General features: G+C 34.9%; 1 protein-coding gene across 4 annotated transcripts in view; it reads right to left on the bottom strand.

Moving 5' to 3' along the window:
* DMTF1 (cyclin D binding myb like transcription factor 1) overlaps positions 1–25,853 on the bottom strand; it is a 39,784-nt gene extending 13,931 nt beyond the window's left edge. For 2 of the 4 annotated variants that reach the window (XM_054564097.1, XM_054564100.1), the window contains exons 1-10: positions 25,740–25,853; positions 23,750–23,891; positions 17,524–17,644; positions 16,286–16,402; positions 14,370–14,492; positions 9,099–9,193; positions 7,532–7,646; positions 6,219–6,295; positions 1,242–1,399; positions 55–87 (exon numbers count right to left, since the gene is read on the bottom strand). In XM_054564097.1, the coding sequence (XP_054420072.1) occupies positions 55–87; positions 1,242–1,399; positions 6,219–6,295; positions 7,532–7,646; positions 9,099–9,193; positions 14,370–14,492; positions 16,286–16,394 (710 nt within the window). In that variant the 5' untranslated portion in view covers positions 16,395–16,402; positions 17,524–17,644; positions 23,750–23,891; positions 25,740–25,853. Of the gene's footprint in view, positions 1–54; positions 88–1,241; positions 1,400–6,218; positions 6,296–7,531; positions 7,647–9,098; positions 9,194–14,369; positions 14,493–16,285; positions 16,403–17,523; positions 17,645–23,749; positions 23,970–25,739 lie in introns of those variants that run through there. The other 2 variants (XM_054564099.1, XM_054564098.1) reach the window with 2 other exon arrangements.
* Between the last annotated feature and the right edge of the window lie 545 nt (positions 25,854–26,398).

Genomic DNA, 26,398 nt, shown 5'->3' on the forward strand with positions numbered 1-26,398 from the left:
AATAGTAATGAAACCCAACTATCAGAATTAATAAATAAAAAATTTTAAACTTACTCCTTGAGCTTTTCAATTTCTTCAGGTGTGTATCTAGAAATTTAAAGAAAATTTTAAAAAGGATCAATGAAAACAGAATGCTAAAAGCTCTAATAAAAATCAGAATTTCACTTAAGGAGTCAAATGTTAAGTCACTTAGCATACTACCAATTTCAAAGTAGATCAATAAAAATACTTCTACTTTTAAAAAACAACAAATACTATTAGCTATAATAAAAGTGAGCACTTTCCAATTTTATCGAGAAAATTCAATATTTAAAACATATTTGCTCCTATGCCCCTATGTTCCTGTAAAAGTTCAGTTCAAGCATCTAATATAACAGTTCTGAGAGACTTACTGATGACATTGTAAACCAGAGCTAGAAAGAAAATCTATGACAAATTTTCAGAAGGCACTAAAAAATTTAAAGTTCTCTTCATTTTCTCTACCCATGCATAGACATCTGACATGCTCTAGCTTCAAAGTAAGAGCTCTTTGTTTTAGTGGGCAAGTACACCTTATAGTCAATGCAATGCTCTTTTTAAAAAACAGTAGCTAGTAAGCAATACTATTGTACTATCACCTAAAATTTTCAAAGAGAAATAAAAAGTGTCAAAACACCATATAATCATTACATTGAAAATATGATGCCTTCCCAGTACCTTTATCAGAAATCTATGCACTGTATCCAGAAATTTAATTTAAAAAAAGTAAGTTATTTAAAAAATCAGAAATCTATACATTGTATCCAGAAACTTAATTAAAAAAAATATTTTAAAAAATTTAGTTATATATAAAAAATAAGCCATTAAAAAAATAAGTATAGGAAATGCTATACTATCAATATAAAAACAAATAGGAAAAAATGTTATTAATGAATTTAACACAGTCCATACTTTCTAAATCTTTAATCACCATTAGTTTTTATAATGTTACTACAAAACTGACTTTGATGTATTAAGTCAGCTAAGTCTTAAACCAAACCTATATAAAAGTGATTTAGATTTTAATTTCTAAAAGAGACCTTAATTGTAAGGAGATTTCACCATTTTCACAATATGGACCTGGAGAAACGACCCAACAGTAATTCTTAGTATACCTGTCTCCAATTAAGGCTGTGATCCTAATTATTTAAAAGAAAAAAAGAGAATTTCTTAAATATTTCCCCTAATTACATGAAATCATGCAGCATTACAAGTTTTCATACTTTCCCACATGGTTTCTGTCATCATACATGCGAAGCACTCTTCTATAAACTGCAAACAAAGGCCGGTTCAGACCCCATGCTATAGTCCTGTAGAAATCTTTTCTTTCGTCTTTTGACATCTCAAAGATGATTTCTGTAGCATCTTTTATTCCGCGTGCCTAAATGGGTTACATTTCTTTGATTTAGGGATTTCTGATAAAATGCATATGGATAATACTGTATTTTTTCATACTATTTTTAAAAGATCATCAATGGCATTTCAAAAAATAATGTATTGCTAATTCATTAATAAGTATAAATTTCAAAATGTTGCAAGATAATAGTGATACTTAAATGTTCCAAAAATAAATTGTACAAAATTCAATAAAGTCAAGTTCTGTCAAGTCCTTTTAAAATTATAAAAAATTAAGAGCTAAAGAAAGTAGAAAGAAGAAAATTGTAGGAACAAAAGCAATACAATCAGGAGCAAATAAAAAATAGAAAGGGTAGGCAATGCTGAAAATTGGTTCTCTGGAAAGATCCACTAAGACTAATAAAATACAGAAAGATAAACTTATGGCAAAAGTACGAAAAAGGAAAAAAACAGTATTAGAAATAAAAAATGGGGCCTACAGAGATTAGACAATTGAACATTCTAAAAATTTTATGGCAATAAATTTGAAAACTCACATAAAATTTTTTAAAAAGCCTAGAAAAGGTTAACTTACCAAAATTGACTCAGGAAGAGAGAAAATATCTAATAAGCACAGACCATCAAGAAAATTTAATCAGTTATCAATAATGAAAACCATAGTCAAATAATGAAAATCCCAGGCCCATATCAGTTTATAGGTAAATCCTATCAAACAATCAAGAGAAACAATTCTGACTTTGTTCCAGAGTAAAGAAAGGGGAACACTTCCTGGTTCATTTGATTAGGCTAGCAAAGCCTTAATAGCAAAAGCAGACAAGAACAGGTTTAGAAAATAATTTTCAGGCTAAGCTCATTCATTAACAAAGATCCCCCCCAAATCCTTATTTAGCATGCTGAACCCAGAAATGTACAAAAAAAAGTATTAAAATCAATGCAAAAAGTGAGACCATTCCAGTAATACAAGTCTGTGTTAATTTCAGAAAAATTATTAGTATAATTAATCACATGAGTAGATTTATGGTAAAATCTCAGTTAAGTGTGAACAGAGCATTCACAGAATTCAATATTCACATGTGACAACACTCCTAGTAAATTAGAATTTGCTGATAGTCTGATAAAAGAAAAATACATTTGAAAGTATGAAGACTGGAAATGAGTCATTTATAGATGTTATATACATATAGAAGTCCCCCAAAATCTATTAAATTTATTTGATTTTAAACAGTATTTAGCAAGGCTAGTGGTTACAAAATCAATATATAGTCATTTGCATTTCTATATGAAGCTCATAAAAAATCTTTAAAAGTTCTCTTTTATAATAGCATCAAAATTAGGGTTAAATCTTAGGTAAGCAATGCAAATCCTTTATGAAGGAAAATATAAAGCTCAAAAAAACTTAAAGAGGAACTGACTAAAATGGAGAGCTATACAATGTTCTTCAACAGTTCGAAGATGGAATATTGTAAAGATGTTAATTCCCCTGAAACTGATGCACAGATTCAATGCAGTACCAATAAAAATTCCAAAAGCTTTCCATTCTCTGCAAGCTGATTCTAAATTTATAACGGAAGAGCAAAGGGCCAAGAGCACTCATGAAGAGACTTGCCCCATCAGATATTGGGACTTTTGAAGACAGAGCTGCAATGGTGCAGGTTATTCACAAATAGGACCTATGAACAAATTAGAAAACCCAGGAACAAATCTACAGAAGCTTGATTTAGGACAGAATGGACACTGGAGATTGGGGAAAAGCTAACATTCCATAATGATGCTGGGATAATCATCATACGTAACATAACATGACATTAACACAACATAACAACATAATATAACGTAACATTAACACTTAACAACACTGAAACCCTATCTCACACCTATAGTAAAAAAAAAAAAATCACAGGAAAAGGCAAAACTTTAAAGCTTGTATATAATGTAGGAATATCTTCATGCCCTTGAGGCAAGGGTTTCTTAAAAAGCATGCAAAATGTAAAAAGATGACAATTTTAATATTGAAATGAATCTTTTTTTGACAAATAACACCTAGAGAGAAAGAAAAAAATAGGCCGCTAAATTAGATAAGCTATCGGTAACACAACTGAAAAACCATTAGTATCTAGCATAGATTAAGTACATCTAGAAAAACTCCATAGCAAAATTGGTCTGGAATTTCAGGGAGGAAATACAAATGTCCAATAAGCATATAAAAACATGTAATTCAGAAAAGTACAAATTAAAGTCATAGTAAAATTCCATCCACACCAACCAGATCTGTACAAATTAACAGCAAAAAACAGAAAGAACCCATTGAGGGACAGGGTGAAAAAGATGAAGGGATTAAGAAGTACAAATTGGTAGTTATGAAACAGTCATGGGAATATGAAGTAGTTATTTTAATAACTATGCATGGTGATAGGTGGGTGCTGGAAATATTGGGGGGATCACTGCGTCAGTTATAAAAATAACTAATGGCTATGCTTACACTTGAAATTAATACAAAATAATATGGAATGTAAACTGTAATAAAAAAATTTTAAAAACTTAAATAATAAAAAAAAGAACCCAATGACCATTAACTATGAAATGGGTAATCTACAAGTATATATATTTTACACAATAAAATACAGCTAACAAGGCACTGATTTCAAAATCGTAACATCTAACAAAAGAAGTTACATAATACTCAGAGAATGAACCTGTTTAGAAAATTTTTAAAAACAGGTAAAATTACACTGATATGCATTTTACATACCCTTTTGAATGTATAAAATCTGTACCAGCTTAACAGCAAAGTTTCTAAATTTTAGAATCTTTTTCTAAAATTATTTTGTTTATGCAGTTTCAATTCTGTAAATGATTAAACCTAAATATTTACTGGGCACTGTGTTGCAGGACGACCATATAGTGAGATAAAAGGATTATTCTCTCTTTTTTTTGTTTGTTTTTGCTTGTGGCAGTTGCTTTCATTTATCCTTTTACCCAAAATATGAAATGTATGACATCTAAATAATTGGTTTTAAAAATGCCTCTACCATATCCTTAGAAGAGCACCGCATAATAAAAACCATGGTCAAAAATCAAAATCAAATATATTATCTTTTCCCACAATCTATATCTTTTTATTTCTTATTTCTGCCAATCCTATCCCTATTCTCCCAACTCCCAAAATGAGAACTCTGTTCAGTTATTCCAACTCTTCATTTCCTTCTCCCTTCAACATCCAGTCATTGGGTTTCCTTTGAGACTACTTGCTTAACTGCCCTCTCCCTGCCAATTCCATTTCTATCACTGTAGTTTCAAGTCCTTACTACTCTCACCTGGTCAACTAAAATGGTCATCTAAAAAGTCTCAAATTTTAGTCATGTTTCTTCCCATTAATCATAAAGTTGGGAGGGTCCTTGGAGATCATCTATTCCAATCCCCTAGAAAGGAAGCCAGCTGGTTAAATTCCCAAAGTTGAGTGTTAGCACTCATTACTTGTCTTACCTAAACCCATGCATTTTCTCGCAGTCTTAACTAAAGTGTATGTGACCAGTAGCCAACCTAATACACTTTTGGACATACTTTAATTTTTTTCTCTGGGTAAATTTTTAATGGTCACTGTATTTCTGTCTCTCTTAAAACAATTTGCTTGATGGGAAAGATCTTTATTCAGAAAGAAAGAAAGATCTTTAAGAGAGAATTAAGGTTTTTAACCATTTACAGTTTACAAAGCTTAGTTTAGGAAGGGTGCAGCTTAAAATTAAGCCAAGAATGTGGTCGTTCTAGGCAGCAACCTATTTTTAGCTGACTATGTATCAAGCAATAGAATAATTACATAAATACTGTATACCTACCATTCCCAAACAATGTTAATGGTCTACATTTCAAATATGTACTATTTAAATCTAACAATTTTGGGAATGGTCAGCAAGTTTCTATAAGATTTCCCTGAGAAGAGCACATTTACCCTGATGATCTCTAACTTAACGAAGGTACCAGTCTTTCTCATTTCCTACAGGGTAGAGTTCTGAGTTCTATTTCTTCAGTCTGGACTTCAAAGCCCAGTTTCCTGAGGCTCATTATTTTGGATCAAGTCAAAGAAGTTAATTTAATGTGGTCTGTTCAATCTCTGATTTCTTGATGCTCAGCATTTATGCATGCTATTCCCTCCATCCCTATTTTGGCCTAAGCTCTACCCCCTTTTTAAAAGACTCAGCTTAAATCCTTGCTCTTCTAAGTATTTTCCATGGCAATCCTCGCCCTGACAATACTGTTCTTCCTCTGATCTCATGCAGAATTTACAACATGTAGCACTCACGTACAGAGCCTTGTATCATTCTTCACCTATTTTCAACATTCTCAAATGGACTGTTGGCTTTTCAAAATCGAACACTATGTATTAAGACAATTCATATTTCTAGTACCTCAAAACTTGTTAATAAAGAGGATGACTAAACAGAAGCCTGAATATGAAACTGAATTAAATTTTTGATTTTTCTTTTTTAAGAAGGGAAGGACTAGTATGATGTCATAAATTCATTCAGAGGAGATGCATCTTAGGCTTTAGGCAATATAAATTAAACTAATTTATAAGCTGCTTTAAGAGACAGGGCTTTAAGAGTCTGAGAGGCTATTAAGATTTTGTCTAAACTTCAGGATGTTAACTAAAGCAATAAAACTGATAATTCAAAAAATTTTTAAAAATATACTATAATCATATACCTTAGAATTATTAAGTTACATTAGCCAGTCATCCATTACAAAAATTATAGAAAAGCTCTTAAATATATATATTATGCTGCCTTGATATTTTTGCAATTGGCAGTGAACAAATTAGTGAAACAAACAAAAATGTCGTTAGATACCTTCAGATAGCGTTCAATATTGTTCATCAAAATATCAATTTCCTCCTTGGACCACATCCCCTGCTTCCATTTATGTCCTTTAAAAGAAAACAAGTAATATTATAGAAAATGTTATTCCTTAAGAGGAATAAAATATTAAAAATTTGCTTTTTGATTAAATATATTATTTATGAGAATAAAATGCAGCTAATTTAATTTCTTACAATCTGATACCTGAAAGATCCCTAAGTAAAGTTGCCTTTGAAACCTGATTTTTAAGAAAGAATACATTTGACTGTACTAAATAAAGACAATGGTAAGTAAAAGATTAAAAAAAAGTTACTACTCAGTTCTCTTACCCTTTCAATAGTATAAAACAGCTAAAAAGACTTGTAAGTAATAGAAAAGACCAAATGTGCTTAAAGCCTTCTGAAAAATTTCTCCAATGAAAAATAAATTTCATGGACAAAACATATATGAAAGATTCCAGGGCAAGGTAAACATAATACACTGGATACCAAGTGAATGATATATTCTAAATGATTATTTACAGTGGTTAAAAACAATTTACTTACTTTTGCTTCCTTTCCTTACTTCAGAGTGGCATGTTCACAACCCCCACTTTCTTGTAGCAGCTTTCTAGCAATCCTTTATGAGCATAGCAGCACTATAAACACCATGTGACAGTAAGCCTCTAAGCTATTTATCAGACCAACCTAAGTAGATCTTTGAAAAGGCTTGAGTTCCTAATCCCGTAAGCAGTAACTATACTGTCTTTTAAGCCACCACTATCCATGTGTTAAAAAATTAACAGGACAAAAATCTACTTCATATCATGAAAATGATCAATTATTTAAAAATAGATGTTGGTTTCATTGTTTCATTTAGTCATTTAGAGCCAGATTAAATCCAATTAGAAAAGCTCAAATTTAATTCAATTAGAAAAAGATCAGAAAAAGGTAAGAACCATAAGATTTCACTTTTTTGTGGGATACAAAACTGAAACTTGTAGACACAGACAACAGTATGTAGGTTACCAGAGGGAGAGGATAGGGGGCAGTAAAAGGTAAAGGGGGCCAAATATATGGTGAAGAAAGACAATTTGATTGTGGGTGGTGGGCACACAATGCAATATACAGAACATGTATCATAGACATGGACACTCGAAACATATATGATTTTATTAACCAATGTCACCCCAGTACATTTAATATAAAGAGCTCGAATATCATAACTAATCATAATTATGAAGGTCCAACTCAATCCTAGCAACTATGAGCTCTTTTTATCTCCATTTTTTTCCAGTGGACACTGAAATTCACAGTGTATCTTACCTTTGTTAGTCAGAGAATCCTTATCTTCTTTAGTTGTAAACCATGCTTGACTAACTGCTGAAACTTCCTCATTACCCAATGGAGATATTTCATCTAGTTGTTCATTCTGTAGAATCTTTAAAAAGTACAAATATACATTTGGATATTTATATATAAAATCAGCTCATACATACAATAAAACAGAAATGCTGGGGTTGGGTGTTATGATTATGAATGTCCTTACAGGTAATGTTCTTTCTAAAATAGAGTCATCTATAATGTAATCTCTTGTTAAATTTAAAGGATTACCAGGCTAAATCAAAAGACATTTCAAAATCATGGTCTGCTTACTGTTTACTGACAACTTCTTTTAACCGACCTCTAGAGCCAACTCCTACCCTTATTAATGTGCCGCCTCCTCAAAGAATTATATGGTACTACTTTTATTATTGCAGCTATAGCAGTATTTACTGAAAAATGTATAGTTAAAAAATGACCTTTATTGAGATAATTCACACACCATAAAATTTACCCTTTCAAGTATAAAATTCAGTGGCTTTCATTATATTTATGCAAATATCACTGGGTACATTTTCAATTACATACAGACCTAATCAATCAAATTCTGCAGGAACAAAGCAATTTTTAAGTGTTGGCCTTGGGCAAAAGACAGGAAAATCTGACAACAGTACTGCCATATGAGGTATGAGATTATCACAGACAGACCAGGATATCACTTAACAAGTATGAAAAGTTTTATAACTCTGTATTTATGTGTCATAGATCTTAGATATTTTTCCTTTAAAGACCAAGAAGCCTTTATAAAGCTAAGAATTGAGACAGAGTAGGTAGATGGTGTCTAAGGCCTCTTGTATTTTGAGAAGATCACATTATGTGAGTCAGTTGTTTAAAAAGATAAAATCACCATTCTCCAAAATGAGTCTAAAAACACTGCCAAGTCCACTCCATGAACCTTAGGAATAAACCTGGCATGCTTATTAACTGCCATCTTCAGGCAAATATGGCTTAAATTTTTTGATGAAGAGTTAGACTCACTGCTTAAGTCATATACATGTTAACCATGTAAATAGCTATCTATCTAATGAAGCAATAATGATTGAATCTTAACTGCAATATTCAACACTGACAATAATGAGTTAAGTGAGTATAGCTTCCATTGACAAAATAGAGAACACACGTAGCCTTTCTAAATCAGTCACTACATAAAACTGCTGGGTAAAACTATCTCAAAAAGCTTTATATTCCAATCAATTTCTTATGGTAAGATAAAACTTAAAGTTATTTAACAGCTCAAGTGAAATCACTCCATGTAGATAAAGAATGCACATGCATCATGTGTTTCACCAAATGTGAACCACTCTACAGAGAATGAATTTTTAAATTCTATCTCTGCTTACAATTCTGAACTCACATACGTAGGGACTTAGAAACCTGAATGAAGTAATAATAAGTCTTACCTCAATTTTGTGGTTGCTACGTTGTCAGACAAAATATGTTTGCACTAGTCTATACCTATGGTATGTATAAAGGATAGTCCTCTTGCAGCCGGTAAAAAGACTTACTATACCTGGATCTGTGTCACAGTTCCCTCAGTAATCTCGTCATCTGTCACCTCCGTGGTTGCAGTCATGGTCACCTCAAAGCTCTGATCATTTTCTGAAACTTCAAGAAAAAGAACAGTCCAACTCTAGAATAATGGCAGATTCTAATTATTTTTAAAAACCCGTGAAAAAAGAAATGACTATCTAATTTCCTAACACATTTCTTGCTCATATATGTATGTGTTTAACCAATACTTATTGTGTGCCTAGTACACACAAGGTATTGTTCCGAGTTTAGCAGTGAGCTATAGAAACAAAAATCCTGCCTTTAAGGTACTTATATTCTAGTGGGTTAAACACAAAATGAACACAGTATTTATGTTGGATGGTGGTAAGTAGTAAGAAGAAAAAAAATAAAGCAGGAAGACTATATTGGGAGTGACGGAGGGTATTTGAAATTTTAGATAGGAGGCCAAGAAAAGTAACGAAGACTTGGTACAAAGTGAGAAAGGGAGTTAAGTCGTGTAGGCGTCTTGAGAAAGAGCACTTCAAGCAGAAAGAAAGCTGAGTGCAAAGGCTATGAGATGGGGGTATGCCTGGATATTCCTGAGAATAGCAAGGAAGGCAGTGTGGCCAAAGCAGACTGAACAAGAACAGTAAGATACTATGTGGGAACTTGCCCAGGGTGTCCAACCTGCAGCCCTTGGGCTGCATGCAGCTCAGGATGGCTATGAATGCGGCCCAACACAAAATCGTAAATTTACTTAAAACATTAAGATTTTTTTGTGTGATTAAGAGCAGAGTACCTTAGAAGGATCAATTTACAGACAACAGTATGTAGGTTAATGTATTTAACCTACATACTGTAGGTTAATGTATTTAACCTACATACTGTAGGTTAAATGTATTTAATTTATTTAATTTGTATTTAATTTGTAGCCCAAGACAACTCTTCTTTTTCCAGTGTGTGCCAAAATGCCAAAAGGTTGGACACCTCTGGACACTGTAAAGATGGTGGCTTTAACTCTCAGACAGAAAACCAATGGAAGATTTAGAGGATTGATATAATCTTTTATTGTAACAGGATCACTCTGGCTTGTATAGGGAAAATGGCCTAAAGGGCAGCAAGGGCTGGAAAGAAGTTAATTCAATAATCCTAAAACACCAGTGGCTTGACTAGAGTGAAAGCAAGTGAGGATGATGAGGAGTAGTTCAAACTGTGGATATACTTTGATGGAAGAGCCAACAGAATTTGTGGATAAAGCAAGCATGAGAGATATTGAAAAGTCAAAGATGGTATTTTAATTTTTTTTTTTAAATCTCAGAAAATGGAAAAATGTACCTGCTACAAATGAGATGGGGAGTATTGGAGAAGCAATTTTAAAATTTAGGGAGTATCAGGAACTTAGTTTTAAACATATTACTTTGAGATATCTATTAAACCTCTAGAATTAAAAGGAGAAGTCTGGCTCTGGCTGGGTGGGCTCAGATGGTTGGAGTATAGTCCCATATGCCAAAAGGTTGAGTTTGACTCCTGGTCAGAACACACACCTAGGTTGTGGGTTTGATCCTCAGTTGGGGTGCATACAGGATGGAACCAACAGATGTTTCTCTTCCCCCATTACCCCCCTCTTTCTCTAAAATCAATAAACATATCCTCAGGTAAGGATTTAAAAAAAAAGTCTGGACTGGAATAAATCCGGCAGACATCACCAGAGATAGTATTAAAAATCATGAATTCTAGGGAGTAAAAAGAGAACAGAAGCAGTCTAAGTCCTGCAGTATGCAACATTTAGAGGTTGGAGAAATGTGGACAGTCAGCATAAGAGACTGAGAAGAAATGAATATACAGGTAGAAGAAAACTAGAAAAATGTGCTCCCTGGAACCCACGTGACAAAGTATTTCAGGGATGGGTAAATATTGTCAAAAATTGTGGCCAGATCAAGTAAGACAAAGACTGACAAGAAAATCACCATTGGATTTAGCAACAAGAAGGTCTCTGGAGACCTGGAAAGAACAGTTTTGGGGAAGTGACAGAGGTGAAAGCCTTACTGGAGTGGGTGTAAGGAAGAATGGAAGAAGAAATGGAGGCTCGTACAGGTGATCCTTCTAAGGTACTCTGCTCTTAAGGGAAGGAGAGAAATTGGATGGATGCCAAAATTAGGCTAATGGGAATTTTTATTTTAAGGAAGAAATTACAGTAATGGAAACAATCCAGTAGAGAAAGAAAAACTGATGATTCAGAAAAGAAAAAGAATTGCTGCAACAATGTTTGTGAAGAGGCAAAAGGGATGGGATCTAATAAATCGGAAGAACTGGCTGGCCTCGGCTAGAAGAAACGATGTAATACATGGACATAGAAACACACAGATGTGTATTTGTGGTAGTGAAAACTTACATAAATTTTCTGGCTACTTCTGTGTTCTCAGTAAAGTGGGAAGCAAGGTCATCAGTTGAGAGTACAAATGGTGGATGAAGTATTAGAGGTTTTGGAATGTATGAAATAGTCATCTCAGAGTGAGAGAAAGTACGGAAAAGTATGTATGCTGTGACTGGCAGGCAACATCCTGCCCACGTGAAATTAATGATTATCAATTTAAAGTGAGACCAGTCAGTTTGCTTGTGGTGCTTTTCTCCCATCAGGTACAGTCATAAATAGGTAGATAGACTTAACCAAGGTTGTGATTTCACTGAAGAACAAAGAAGTGAGGGGAAGGAAAAAAGGACTTGCTGGTAACTTCAAGACAGTGATTACAATGATTAACCATGAATCTGAAATCGGATAAGAAGGAAATTGGATATGAAGTGGTGAAGGAACAAAGAAAAAGTTGTAAGATCAATGGGTGCCAGTGAAGCAAAGATCACAGGAGTTTTAAGAGTATTAGAGGAAGTGAGATGGAAACACAGAAGTAGTGGTAGGAAAACAAAATCTGAAATAGAAAACAAATAGTCTCTACTTAACAGGTAATAAATAGCAAAAATGGTAATGGTAGTGATGAGGCATTGTGGAGAAATGGAATAGGAGGCTAAGGTACTGCAACCATTTAGGCAAAAACCACCTAAATGAGTAATCACCAAGGGTTTTAACTACAAATGGAGAATGGAGTGAATGTGGCAGTAGATGACAACAAAAACAAGTGGTCAGCAAGTGATCCAGACTGATTACCATGAGAGTAAGGAGGACTTTTCAGACTCAGACAAATTTTATCAGTTTTATAAAGCATGTAACGAAAATCCAAATATTAAAATTAAAGTTTAAGTTAAATCTTTAAAAATTAATATTCACCTCCATGAAGTCCAACAAATGGCTTGCCTATTCAATCAGTCCCAGATGATGGTGATAGATACAGGAATTCATGCTTTTTTTTCTTTTCTTTTCTTTTTTTTTTTGGCTCAACCTCCCCCCACCAACCCCCTGCAGGACTTCATGTTTTTATGTGACTTTTTAAATGTAGAAACTTTCCTAAGCTGATTTTTACCAACATACTTTTTTACAAATCCAGGGAACATGTAAATACTTCAAGTCTGCTTTTCATGAATTCAGTCTTAGTGTAAACATTAGGCTCCAGAATGCCCTCCACCCATGATATGCTATGACCCAACATCAAACAGCTCATGTATTTTTATGTTAATACATCCATATTAGCCAATTATGTGAATGAAGATGTGAAGAATGCAGACTAACACCACAAAATAGAACAAAATATCAGTTATGTTTTGAACCTACAATCATGATCAAGGCACTGTACTTTAAATGAATTAACCAGTCAAAATAATCACTTAAAAATTCTGGCTTAATAGAATACGTAAGTCCAGGGGATGTAACATACAGCATGGTGACTAAAGTTAGTAAGTACTGTATATTTCAAAGTTGTTAAGAGTAGATGTTAAAAGTTCTCAACACAAGAAAAAAATTTGTAACTATGTGTGGTGATGGATATTAACCAGACTTATTGTAATCATTTCACAATACATAAATATTGTGTAAGTTTCAATGTAAAATTGAAACTAATGTTACCCATCAATTATAGCTGAATAAAAAAAAAATTGTAGCTTAGCAAATGTCCATATAGAACTGCATCTGTACAAATGGCCCAATCAAGCTTTAAAACTGAATCACAATATAGTAATAGTCAAAGTAGGAAGAAGTTTTAAAAAAATCATGTGAATGATCATTAGGAGGAAAGATCATTTAATTAGAAATGGGTTATTTTTGTATAGCCACAACTGGAAGCAATATTAGTAATATGAACATTAACACTATTTTTTCAATAAAGTCTCATAGAAAACTGATATAAAAGGATTTCTTTTCTGTAAGTTTAATAAGCAATTACACTCTAAATACTAAGTTCATATGTACTTGTGAAAACATGGTTTTTCACAATGAAAACCTAGTCTCAGTTTTCTACCCACTGGATTTTGCTTGATGCTGAGTGCAAGATGAAAGTTCTGATATGGCAAGACTCTTCTTTATGCAGAGAGTGACACCAAGAGCCTTGTACCCCAACCTCGTTGCCATGACTAAGACATCTACTCCAGCTTTGGGGGACAACACAGTTCAACAAGATTCTGTATTTTTTGCTAAACAAATAAGAAATATAATCTAACATTACAGTTGTTGTGCTGTAGAATTGTGCTAATGATATACTCCACCTGAAATACTATACCTCCTTAGAGTCGTCTACTCTAAATGACTGTGTAATATAGACATGCTAAAAACTTTCTTAGAATAAACTAATCAGACTCCTATGTAACTTCCATTTACCATATAGAGAGGCAGTACAGCACTAGGATTAAGAATATGAATTACAGGAGCCAGAAAGCTGGGTATTACCTTAGACAAGTTATTACACCTCTCTGTGCCTTAATAATCCCTACTCTAGAGCATGCTTTCTCAGTGAGGGCAAATATGCTTCTCATGAGATATGAAAAAATCTTATTCTCTTTATTAACCAAGCAAGAATATACATAGAGCATATCAAAAAAGTACACTATATCCATGGTATTGAAATATCATGGGGGAGAGCTTGATCGGGGAAAAAATGCTTAAGACTCCTTGGTAGGGACAATAATAAAAAAAGGTTGATTAGAATAAATTAGAAAATATATGTTGAAGCATTTAGAACCACACCTGGAACATATATAAGCACTCATTAAGTGTTAGTTAAAAAGAGGTTTTTTGATGAAATGAAGAGAAAAATGATGGGGTTAAGTCTACCTTCAAATGCCAATTAAATCTCTTGCAAGCTAAAATTTGATATTAAGAGGAAACTGTTCTTAATACGTAGTGACTTACGTGGAAGTGCAACAACTGATATGCAAGGTGTAGAATCATCAATACTCTGATCATCCTCAGAAGACAAACAAAGCCTTTTATGTGGAGGTTCAGTACTATCTTCTGAGTCTATTTCATCAGCTTCTGATTAAACAAAACAAAACAGAAATCTCAAAACATTCAAAACAATGAGGAAAACACAAAATCTTCAAGTAATGACTGTAAAGCAATCTTCTTACAGATTGGCTCCCTTAACTAAACCCAGATGTATAAGCAGGACTTCAAACAATATTGCCTTCTCTATGTCTAGTGCAGTACCTCAGCTCCCAAGCTTATGACACGGAACTATGACAAAGATGCCACTTTTTAAATATCACACTTTTCTGTTGTCAACTATCTGGCCTTCCAAATATTTCACATGTAAAGACAAGGGCTTGTTATTTAATTCACTCACAAATTTACTCAGTGCCCACTAAGTGGTACGTACTGGGAAAAGAACAATGAGACTCCCTGATTGTCAAAGAGCTCACAGAGATGAGGAAACTAAATTTCAAAATAGTGTAATAAGAGCAATGAAGGTTAGACTGACAAGGCCGTTACATGAGCAGAGAGGAAAGGCATTTTAATTTAGACTGGAGCGGACGGAAGGTTTCCTGGAGAAGATGTCTGCAACTTGAAAGGGAACAGAGTCTGGGGAAAGAGATTATTATTGTCAGTTGGAGTAATATGTGCAGTGACAGTGAGGTATGAAAAACTTAAGGTTATGTTAGGGAAGTAGAAATAACTGTTAACTGGTGGAACACAGATACGCGAAACACGGCAGAAGTGAGGGTGGAAGGAAAGCTGAAATGATGGGAGGCCTATGTGCCAAATTAAAGAACCTGAATTATATTCTAAAAACCATAGTAAGCTTTATAAACCTTCTTACACTGTTGAGTCTCACAACCAATGGCTTTGAAGTTTAAAAGATGAATTAGAGGTGGAAGACTGGTTAAAAGGCTATTAAAGCTCCTCAGGTGAGAAACTGAACTAGGAAAGGAGGACTTCGGACAGAAAGGAAGGAACTGATTCAAGAAACATAATTCTATCAACATATCTTCATGATGGAATAAATGTTGGAGATGAGAGGACTTATTCCTACCTGTATTTATGATCTAGAATACTAAAAATAATGAAAATAAAAAAAGAAAAGAGATCTAGGTTTGGGAATTTTGTGAAAGAATTCAGTTTGGGACATGTGACATTAAAGGTGGCTCTAAGAACAGAGAATTCAGAATAAAGACAGAAGTCTGAATCATTTTAATATGTAGATGGTAGTTAAAACCACAAGTCTGAATTAAATAACCTATGAATTAAGTATGGATTGAAAAGAGAAGACAAAACCTAGGTTGAGCAAAGGTGAATTTAAAGCAAAATAAACAATAAATTATAAATAAGAAATAGGTAAATAAGATCACAGGCCCCAAGGCTGTTGAATCTTAATTCATAACAGATGATCATTAAAATCTTATTCAGATAGTCACATAAAATTCTCTAACACAGGTTCTAGCAAAAAGAAAAAGAAAAAAAAAAAAAAAGAAAAAAGTTCAGTTATTTGTACTGGCACCACACGATTACCTCTACATTTTGAAATGTACTACATACACTCTGGTGAGGAAGTATATTATAGTTAATCCATCATCATCTTAGGAGGCTCAACAGATTCTACTTATAAAGTAGCTATTCATAAAAGGTTAAAATTTATGGTAAATTAAAAAATGTATCAAAACTATCTTAAAAATATAAAAATACAAATTAAGATTAATTCATGATCCAAAGGGATAGCCTCCTTTTCTAGTGTCCTGTCCTGAACTGTCTATCTGGATAATAAAGTTGAAAGGTGACATAAAATTGAGAAACCCACAAAGACTCACAGTTAGGCCTGCAAGCGCTCTTACCATTCTGAGGGCAATGAAGAATGAGGTTCCCGTCTGTATCCCGAGTCAAAGTTACCGAGTTCACAGCTTCTACTGTTACTGTGTCAGAATCCTCTTCAACTGTGCTCATACTCAAATCTGTACAAGAATAGATTTCAGATTAGAATTTTAAAAATTATTTCCAAATATGAAGTAGCCTCTAATTTTCCCCACTTCCCCTGGCAAAAACCCCACAACTTATATCTGCCTGCAGTGTTCTTTATGTGAAATTGCAATGACAGTTCAGACTTTGAACAATGGTTTTTAAAAGTTTATACCCATTATTTAGAATATAATAATCTGTAAGAATTGACTGTTATAAAAACCTACAGTATTCACTTTAAGAGTTGTTCTTTACCACATGCAATGAAAGCTGTCTGTCATGTCAGCAAGTGTCACCACTTTATTTTTTATTGGCAGCTTTGTGATATATTTAAATGTTTAACTTCTGATTCTTTGGTAGGAGAGTCATCAAAGCTTTTATCTTAATCTAAGAATTGCCTCTCCAAAACACTTTTCAAGTATTTAAGTCCTGTTATTATCTGACAGTAGGAACACTAAATAATTCTTCTTAAAAGTTTTTTCATTAATATTAAGCAAGTGCATATAGCCTTCATTGACCGAATTGCTTTTCTAATAGAGATGGAGCTAGGCCGCCTTCTGAAAGAGAACTATTTTTGTTTAAGCTGCTATTTTACACATGTAATATTTTCCTTTTGTTTAGACAGACTGAATGATCAGTCTTAGAATATAGTATTCATGGTTGACAGGGAGAAATTTATTGAATTACAGTCAATCAACGGATGGCCTGGGTCTTCAGGCATACTTTATAGTGTTCAGTGAAGTTCTTGCCTCAATACTTAATTTTGGTTTTGTCCACATGATTTTCACCTATTACTATAATAAAGGACATAAGCCTTGATGTGTATTAATCACTCATTATTTATTTGGCTCCTATACACAAGATGTGTGTTCATATATTCGCCATTTACACAAATACATTTTCCCTAGGCAGAAAAACTTAGAATCGACTAACATTTACATGGTGAAGACCTTGTGATTCACTAAAGTTATACTATACAAATTAGTTTTAAGAGGACATCGTTCATTTTACGATAAAGATGGCATTCCCAGATTAAAGATAAATGGAAATCATGATCTAGTTATGATTAAAATTTGCAAATCACGAGGTGAGGTCTTTAGAATAGAGGCAGGCTTACCTAGAAAACAGATGGATCAGTTATATCCCTTCCCACTGAAACAAGTCGCCTTCCCTGAGCCACCAGCATCACTTTCATGTTATCCAGACTGTTTCTCCCCCATGCTCCTACTGCTGCAACACTGAAAAAGTAACAGCATTACACAACAAGGCTTGTAAGAACACGTGTGTGCTAGCAGTATGCTGATGACACCGTAGCCTCTGTGCTATGTCAATTAGAAAAATGCAAAACCAGGATTTGTAGGTAGACTCTTAGGAAATCAACCTCTAAAAGTATTCCCAATGAAGGGCATAAATGATGAGAACCCAATACACAGTTAATTTCAAAGGTGGTTTCTCAACTCAGTTGTTCCTCATCAGACAAACATTCTTGCAAATTGGTTGAACTATGCTGGCGCTTCTATGAACTGTAGACTTAGGTACATGTATGACCCAAGGTGTACCTAGATACAGTACCATAAATATTACCAGTATCTTTTCATTCATTCATTCATTCGAGGGGAAGGGAGGAAGAGAGGTAAGAAACATCCACTGGTTGCCTCTCTGCAACCTTGGTGTGTCCCCTGACCGGGAGGTGAACCAGCAACCTTTTGCTTTGTGGGATAATGCCCAACTAACTAAGCCACACCAGTCATGGCACCAGTATCTTTTCTTTGTAATAATTAACACCTGGGAGCAATTGATATCCATCTTGCTCCCTACATATGTCATCAATTTGGCTCAAATAAACTCTTACAAAAATTTTTTAAAAAAGGGAAAAAACCAAAACACTGCTCTTTTACGTCATACCATATTGCAGCTCAAAGTGTTAAAAACATATAGTATCTGTGAGCAACACTGACGGGTGTGTGTGTGTGTGTGTGTGTGTGTGTGTGGTGGGTGGGGGGAACCCTTAACAGGCTAGAAAAGGTAAATTACAAGCAAGTTTTTGAATGAAACCTGAAACTTACAAAACCTGTAATGATTGGTTTTGGAAGGTTTCTTTTAGTAACTTTCTCGTCTTCATCCCAAAGGGTCAACCAGAAGTTCAAAAGCATACTCAGTGAGATATGAGGGTCAAGAGGGATGTTTCAGCAAAAACTAGGGATTAAAATTCCAATTTTTGCAGTATTATAATAATGCCTCTCCAGGATGGTTGTATTTGAGAATTGCTGTATATAAGTCAGTCTGTAGTGAAAAAGGTATACATCTTGCTAGATAAACCTTCAGTCAGCTATATTTCACGTTGTTCTTACCTCTGAATCCATCAAAATTTTTTAAAAGCTGCTTTGTAATACCTACTGAAAATAAATTTAGTGTTAAAAAAACCAAACTAAAATCATTTATAAATTTATCGACACCAGAGTTCACTGTCTTTGGTGTGTGGGTGTGAGAAAGAGGGTATAGTGGATAAGCAATTTTATATCCAGCTTTTTAAGAGTTCATTCATATTGAAAAGTGTGAAGGAAACCAAGAAAGGTATTTAACTGAAGTTTTCTGTATCGTTTAAAAATTGCACTGCATAAAAAATGTAAAATTTAACAGTCGCCCTATCACTGGGTATTTGTTGTTCCCAATTTTTCATTTCCTTAAAACATACTGAAACAAACACTTACACACTTTATTTTCTTAAACAGTTCAGTGAAAATTTAGATCAAATAGGAAAAGTAAACAAAAGTCTTCATACTACCATGTATTTTCCAGAAAGGTTGCACTAATTTATATCCCCATTCACTGAAGTGTAAACTCTACTCCTGGTAACCTCGTCAGTATTTTTATTGAAAAAGACACCACAAAGCAAAAACAAAACAAAACAACAGTCCAACTGCTCATTTGGTAGGTGCAAAATGGTTACTGGTTTAGCATTTAATTGTCATGTTGAGACCCAAGCTAACCTAAAACTTTGGGGAAAACAATAAAGCTGGATAAGAGAAGACATGGTGACAAAGTAGTAAAAGGAAAAAGGAATATGAAATAGCTAGATGAAAATATAGTTGTTACCCTGCTATCTGAAAGTAGAGGGTTCATGAAACCTTTAGTAAGCTGAAATGGTGTAAAAGTGAAGAAGCAATTACCATTAATTTACATGAAAAAAATTTTTTAGCATCCCAGGGCCCAGAATATAACCACCAAATCATAGCAAATACAGGCATACCTTGTTGTATTGTATTTCACAGATAATGCTTTTTTTTAAAAAAAAAAATAACTGAAGGTTTGTGGTGACTGTGTAGAGCAATTTGGTCGGTGTCATTTTTTCCAACACTACTTGCTTACTTCATGTCAGTGTCACATTTTGGTAATTTTTGCAATATTTCAAAACTTTTCATTGTTGTATTTATTATGGTGATCTGTAATCAGTGATCTCTGATGTTACTATTGAATTGTTTTAGGGTGCCATCAACTGTACTATTGTAAGACAACAAACTTGATTAAATAGCGTGTTCTGCCTGCTCCACCAACTGGCTGTTCCCCCTCTTTTCTCGCCCTCCAAGGCCTCCCTATTCAGACACACAATATTGAAATGAGGCCAATTAATAACCTCTACAATGGCCACTAAGTGTTCAAAGGAAAGAAGCGTAACAGGTATGTGTCTTTAAATCGAAAAAACCTAGAAATGAGTAAGGTTAGTGAGGATGGCATGTTGAAAGCTGAGGTAAGACAAAAGCTAGCCCTCTTGTACAAAGTTAGCCAAGTTACAAATGTACTGGGAAAGTTCTTGAAAGAAATTAAGTGTGCTGCTGCAGTGAACACATGGATTCTAAGAAAGCAAAACAGTCTTACGGCTGATAGGGAGTTTTACTGGTCTGAATAGAAGATCCATCCACAGCATTACCTTGAGCCAAAGCTTAACCCAGAAACAATACCCTAATTAAATCAAGGAAATACTTGACATATGGTATGAAACATTTATAATGGAATACTAATACTCACATTTTATAGTGCCCAATGAACAAGATAACACTATTTAATATATAACAAAAAACTCTTGGATATGTTATTTAACACAGCATTTAATTAAAGAAAATGAATACTTCTTCCTACTCCATTCCAGTATTGATATAAAGCCCTTTTTTCAGTGGATTATTTGTATCTCCATCTATAGCAAATGTCCTGATTTTCTAGGCAATTGACAAAAATAGCTTCTAAAAACTAGAACCAAGAAAAGTAACTTTTCTAATTCTGGGACTACTTCTGTAGATAAATTTGTATCACTTCCAAAGCACAATACTAGTACAAGGGAAGATTCTGTTAGTGAAGATCATAAGCACTAGGCACACGAGGTTTTGCTCACTCTAGATGCTTGGAATTGATTCTATACTCTGAAAGACAGGATGAAACTACATGCTATGGAAAAACACTCACTACTCTAAGATACTTTTATAAGGGGGAATCAAGTAAGCTAAAGAACATATGGTACCAGAATTTTAGTGGCCGAGTTAAGAATTGAGAACCACTAGCTAAGGTGCAGTTTCTGGCATAGTTCAACTAATAAGACAATTAGGACACAATTAGTTTCTAGATGTTTTTTTTCCTGACCAATATATTACCAAAAAACTACTCATATTCCTCTGTAACTTTTTTGTGACATCTCCCAATTTTTTTTTTTTAAGATTTTAATAATTTTTAGAGAGAAAGGAAGGGAGGGGCGGAGGGAGCAAAGTATTGATGTGAGAGGGAAACGTCAACTGGCTGCTTCTTGTACGCATGACCAGGGACCCAAAACCACAACTCAGGCATGTGTCCTGACCGAGGATAGAACCGGCGACCTTTTGCTTTGCAGGTCAAGGCCAAACCAACTGAGTCACACCAGTCACAGCTCCCAACTCTTTTTTCCATGTATTAACATTCTTATTTTTTGTTGTTTTTACAATGAGATCCTATTGTCACATCTTTTACAATTGTTTTTGCATTTATTTTATGAGCATTCTCTACATTTACTACTCACTTTTCCACAGCACTCTTAGTGCATACATAGTATCTAAATTTACCTAACCATTAACCAATTACTGAACATTTTTGTTTGAGGTCTGGCTATTATAAAGACTTCATATTGACCATCATTATGCCTATCACTGCATATAATGAATATCTTAGAAAGTGGCTGTAAGAGGATTTCCTTAGAAATGTATAATAAAACAATCTAAAAGATGTGTTATATTTTTATTTTGAAAGAATGAAACTCACTCCTTAACTAGATACATCCTGAAACCAGGTTACATAGAGGGATGCCGAAAAAAAAACAAAAACAAACCCACAAAATAAATCTTGAATATTGATTTTATTCTAGATAGGAATGGGGGACACATCATACTTGAAGCTGAATGTTTTGGACTATGGTCCCAGGCCCCAGGGGATTTGTTCTTCTACATACTTTGTTGAAGTCTAAGAAGCAGAGCTATAAATGAACATAAAGCACACTGAATTAAGGTAACTAATTAATGCTCATTATGGCTTGGTAAGATGGTAAAGTATGACTGTACACCATGAAAAGTTATAAAGATGTTAATGGAGTTTATTGTAATAGACTTTAATTGCTTAAGATGCTGATTTCAATTATCAAGAATTGAAAACAATATCATTATTAAAGAGAACTGGCAGTATTACAAGGAGTAGCATTTTATATCTGGTTTGGTAATATAATCATATTATTAAAAACCAAAAATGTTATTTTTTTACCCAGTGAATGATTTGCTAACTTATAGTGTGTGCTTGTCTACCTTGTAAGATCTCATCAATTCAAAACTAAGGACTTTATGCAAAGCAGTATCAAGAAATCTTTAAAGGAAATATCAATACAGTCCTTTGATTTATGCTGAAATTGATTTTTAAAATACATTTCCTCACAGATATTAAAATACTCATTGGCAGTACATAAACCTAATGAGCATTTCTTTTGCTACATAACACCTGATGGTAAATAAAGATTAGCTTTGACAACCTGGTGCCTGGAAGTATGGGCAGACAATACAACACCGTACATAACCAAAATGACTGGAAAAAATGGGGGACAGGGAGGATAATGTTTCAAACAAACACACACCACATCGTTCATAAAGGGCTCTTCAGTGTACTTTTTCCTGACAATTTCTTCTTTTTGGTATCCAGTCACAGGATGGGTTATCTATCCACAAACTTTAAAAAAAAAGTAAACTTGATAAATAGGTTCTTTCTTTTATTGTAATTTATTGTTTACCTTTATGGAATCAAAGCAAAACAAAACCTATTTGTGATTTCTACAAGAATTCTCTTTGTAAAAGGAAAAAACATGAAAAACAGGGGAGAAATGATATGAAAGCAAACAAATGCCACACGCATTTAGTAACTGTATTTTATAGTTAACACATCAGTAGGTTCATCATTTTGGGTCATTTCATATCATTTGGGGTTAGGAAAAGATTTGGAGCTGAAATTGTAAAGCATTCAGAACAGCTAGGATATCCTTTTTTACGGAAAAATAAAGTGCTAAATGTGATAGTGATAAAATTGAATACTCCATTTTGAGGAGAAGCTAATCCCCAGTATAAAATATTAAATAGACAGCCTCTATAAATGATATTTAAAAAGTGGAACTCTTCCTACACTTTATTGTTCTAAAGTTTTGATGTCTTTACAATAAATACACACTTTCAAAACACTTCCCAACCCCTTGATATTTTAACATTTATGTGCCAGTCAGTGAATCCTTAAGGACGCTTGTTTCACATTATCTTACTCATCTTCACAAGTGTTAACTTAAGCCAATGTACTTAAAGGAGCATGACAACTGTTCAAAATAACAAATTTATTACAACATTAATAAAAATTAGGGTCTGCCGATCTTGGAGAGGTAAATGAAGTGAGCAGAAAAATAAGCACTATGTGGGGAATGTGAAGGACTAGTTTTGTTGTTCTTATTTCAATACTAGTAACATCTAAGAAACCTGACAAATCTCTCTCCTGCTGCCTTGAAGTGAAATGAGGTAATCTTCCTCGGGGGCGGGGGCTGGGGGGAGAGGGAGGGGCCGAGAACTTTCAAGTGGAAACCTGTCTTATTTTGATAGAATTGTCTACCAGCAGCCATCTCCTAGCCATGCTCTCCTTTCAAAGCTCAAATCTTAACTCCAAAACCTTTTTGAGTGCTTCCCCTCAAAATACTTATAAAACCTGAGTACCCAGAGAAAAATGTTTACATAGGATATATTTATTCATAGAATTGCGTAAAGTATGGACTTAAAGTTCTAAGCATGTATGCAATGCCCAGTACTTACTGATTAACTGTTGATGAAGATAGGGCAATAGCATTTTGGCTCCACCATCTAGCTCAACTGCAATCAATTAAAGAGATTCACGCTGAATATGCAGGTCTAGATCAGTCCCCAAAAAAATCACATTTTGGGATGAGACTATCAACTAAAATAGTAAAAAAAAAAAAAAAAAAAAAAATTAGTTTGTTGGGTGGCAAATAAAAGCACTTAGTATATGGGAATTAAAATAATGAGATAAAATAAGCACAGAACATAAAATGTACTTTTCCCCAAAACTAATAACGCCTTTTTCAGAAAGGATCGAGCTGTTTTTCTGTTCCTTGTGAATAAAGGAGAAAGTTTATTCTCACACCGGGCAGCCTATTATTTTATTTTTTAAAAATTCAGCCTGACAGTTCTAGTAACGTTAAGAAATGTAACTTTAATTTTTTCCCTAAATTAACTAAGTTTCTAAATATTAACCTAATATAATGAATAAAAATCTTAACACTACTACAACATAATAAAAAGCTAAGTTTTTGGTGTCGTATCGCTAGTGTCTATATCCAATAAAGTGGTGGTAAATTGCTCAAATTACTAAAATAATAACAATAATACCAAGTTACTTGAAATGCAAATTTAAAAGCAGCTCAAAGAATCTCAAGTAACGAGAAAAATATGTAAATCCGTAACTGAAAAGGAAAAATAGACTTTATTTGTAAAACTTCCAACACAACGGTATTTTCTTACTTGAACTGCAGCTTAAAAGCTCTAAGTGGTTAAAATTGTATTCAAGAATTAAAGGTGTAATTATTAGGAAAAGATAAAAAAAGTACAAATGGTATTATTCTAAGCTCTAACAATGACTAGAAAGTAATCCTACAGATAACGTGCACTTTGTCGGATGTCCCAATATGAAGCCTCACCTACTGTCAGAAATGAGGTACACGACGATGAATCAAGTTAGGAAAACACCAACCAGACATTGAAATTGAATTTTCAAACTCAATCAGAGAAAGGAAATCCTGATTTATGTTTAATAATAATCACCCTCTTCTTATCTACACCGGTTATTTTTATTAAAAAACAAATGCTGTATCATCATCCAACTGCATAGAAGGGCATTTGGGCACTTCTCTCTAATCTACGCCTAACACTGGGTTAAAAGCATTCTACGTCGCTAAGAGATACTTAAAGTCTATTTTAAAAGACACAGGAGATCAAACAATTTAAAAACGCCCTCAGAACTTGGGCAAATTTTGACAATTATTTTTTGCTAACGCCTATTACTGTTCTCCGGTCGGTCAGGACTGTCTTCCCGCAATTCAGCCCATGTCCCTCCTTTTAAAAAGACTCAGGCTGACATGAGACAGTTCGACCAGCAACCCCGATTCCTTATGCCTGGGCCATGAAAGGCTGAGCGACAGTAAACGTAAAATGATGGGAAAAGTACCTAAGACTCAAGCAAGGGTAAAAAAAAAAAAAAATTCAATGTGGGTGGGGTGGGGCGAGACCCACCTCTTCTTCACTGAACCACATAATAAAAACAAAAGGTAACAAGAATGAAAGAAAAAAGAAAAAAAGAGGAAAAAAAGGAGCACACCATACGAAGCAAGGAAGGCTTCCTTACTCTCCGCATTCCCAGGCCCAATTCTCCACCGAAGCTCCCGGCCCACCCCACCCCCAGGGGTCCCGGCGCCATTTAGCTCCTCCAAAGCCGCCGCCATTTTCCGCCCCCGCAGGATTGCTCTGCCTTGGCGACCGCTCGTTACCCTACTCTACAGCCCCAGCCAGCACCACAGGCCCAGCCCCGAGAGGGAGGCCCTGGCCTGAGCGTGCGGGGACGGCAGCTTCAGCGTCACGAAGGCCCAGCAGCGACCCCGCCCGCGGTGCCCGGGGGCCGGCAGCTTGCGCCGGCCGGCGGGAGCAGGCGGGCAGCAAGGGGGCCGGACAGACTCCACTGGGCGGAGCGGCCCTGGCGGCGGTTGGAACCTGAAGGTTCCATCGCACTTACTTCCTGTTTTGGGTCCGGGCACTTTGGAAGAACCAGGATGAAGGCTCCAAAAAATACCAGGATGGAGGAAGCAACCACGGGCAAGAGTAGCTGCAGCTGGAGTAAGCGGACGCGACAGCCACCGGAAACGGAGCTACGGACGCGCCCCGCCCCCAGCCCCCGCACGCTCCCCCTCCCGCTCTCCTCTCCTTTGGGACGGCCTTGCGCGCCAGATGCTACATCACTTCCGTCCAAATTGGAGCGCGAAAAAAGATCCGGGTTTATTGCGGGAAAAATGATCCCAAATTTTTCGAGCTTCAGACCGGGGATGTGTAGCGGTGTTTGTGGTGTGGTCTTCTCTTCGTCTCCTTCTGCTAGGAAATTTCGATACCGGTTAAATCGCTGCTGATGATAGTGTGTGTGTATATATTATATATATTTGCGCAACTGTGGGCCTTCTGGCTTTGGAGAAAGTTGGGTTCCGCGCGCGGCCAAGTTTCATAATTCCCCTGGCCTTGGAGCGGAGGGACCTGCGGTAGGAAGGGCTTGAAAGCGGGGTCTGAGTACAGAAGAAAGGCTGGAATTGTGTGTGTGTCCCTACATACTTGGTCTGCTTTGCCGTAGACTCTTAAGGTCAGATGTAACCTGTTTGGGCGTGTGATGCAATGCAGTTCTTGGGG

Source organism: Pteronotus mesoamericanus, unplaced genomic scaffold (assembly GCF_021234165.1).
Source record: "Pteronotus mesoamericanus isolate MK-2021 breed Mesoamerican mustached bat unplaced genomic scaffold, CSHL_Meso_final scaffold_85, whole genome shotgun sequence".
Classification (NCBI taxonomy): domain Eukaryota; kingdom Metazoa; phylum Chordata; class Mammalia; order Chiroptera; family Mormoopidae; genus Pteronotus; species Pteronotus mesoamericanus.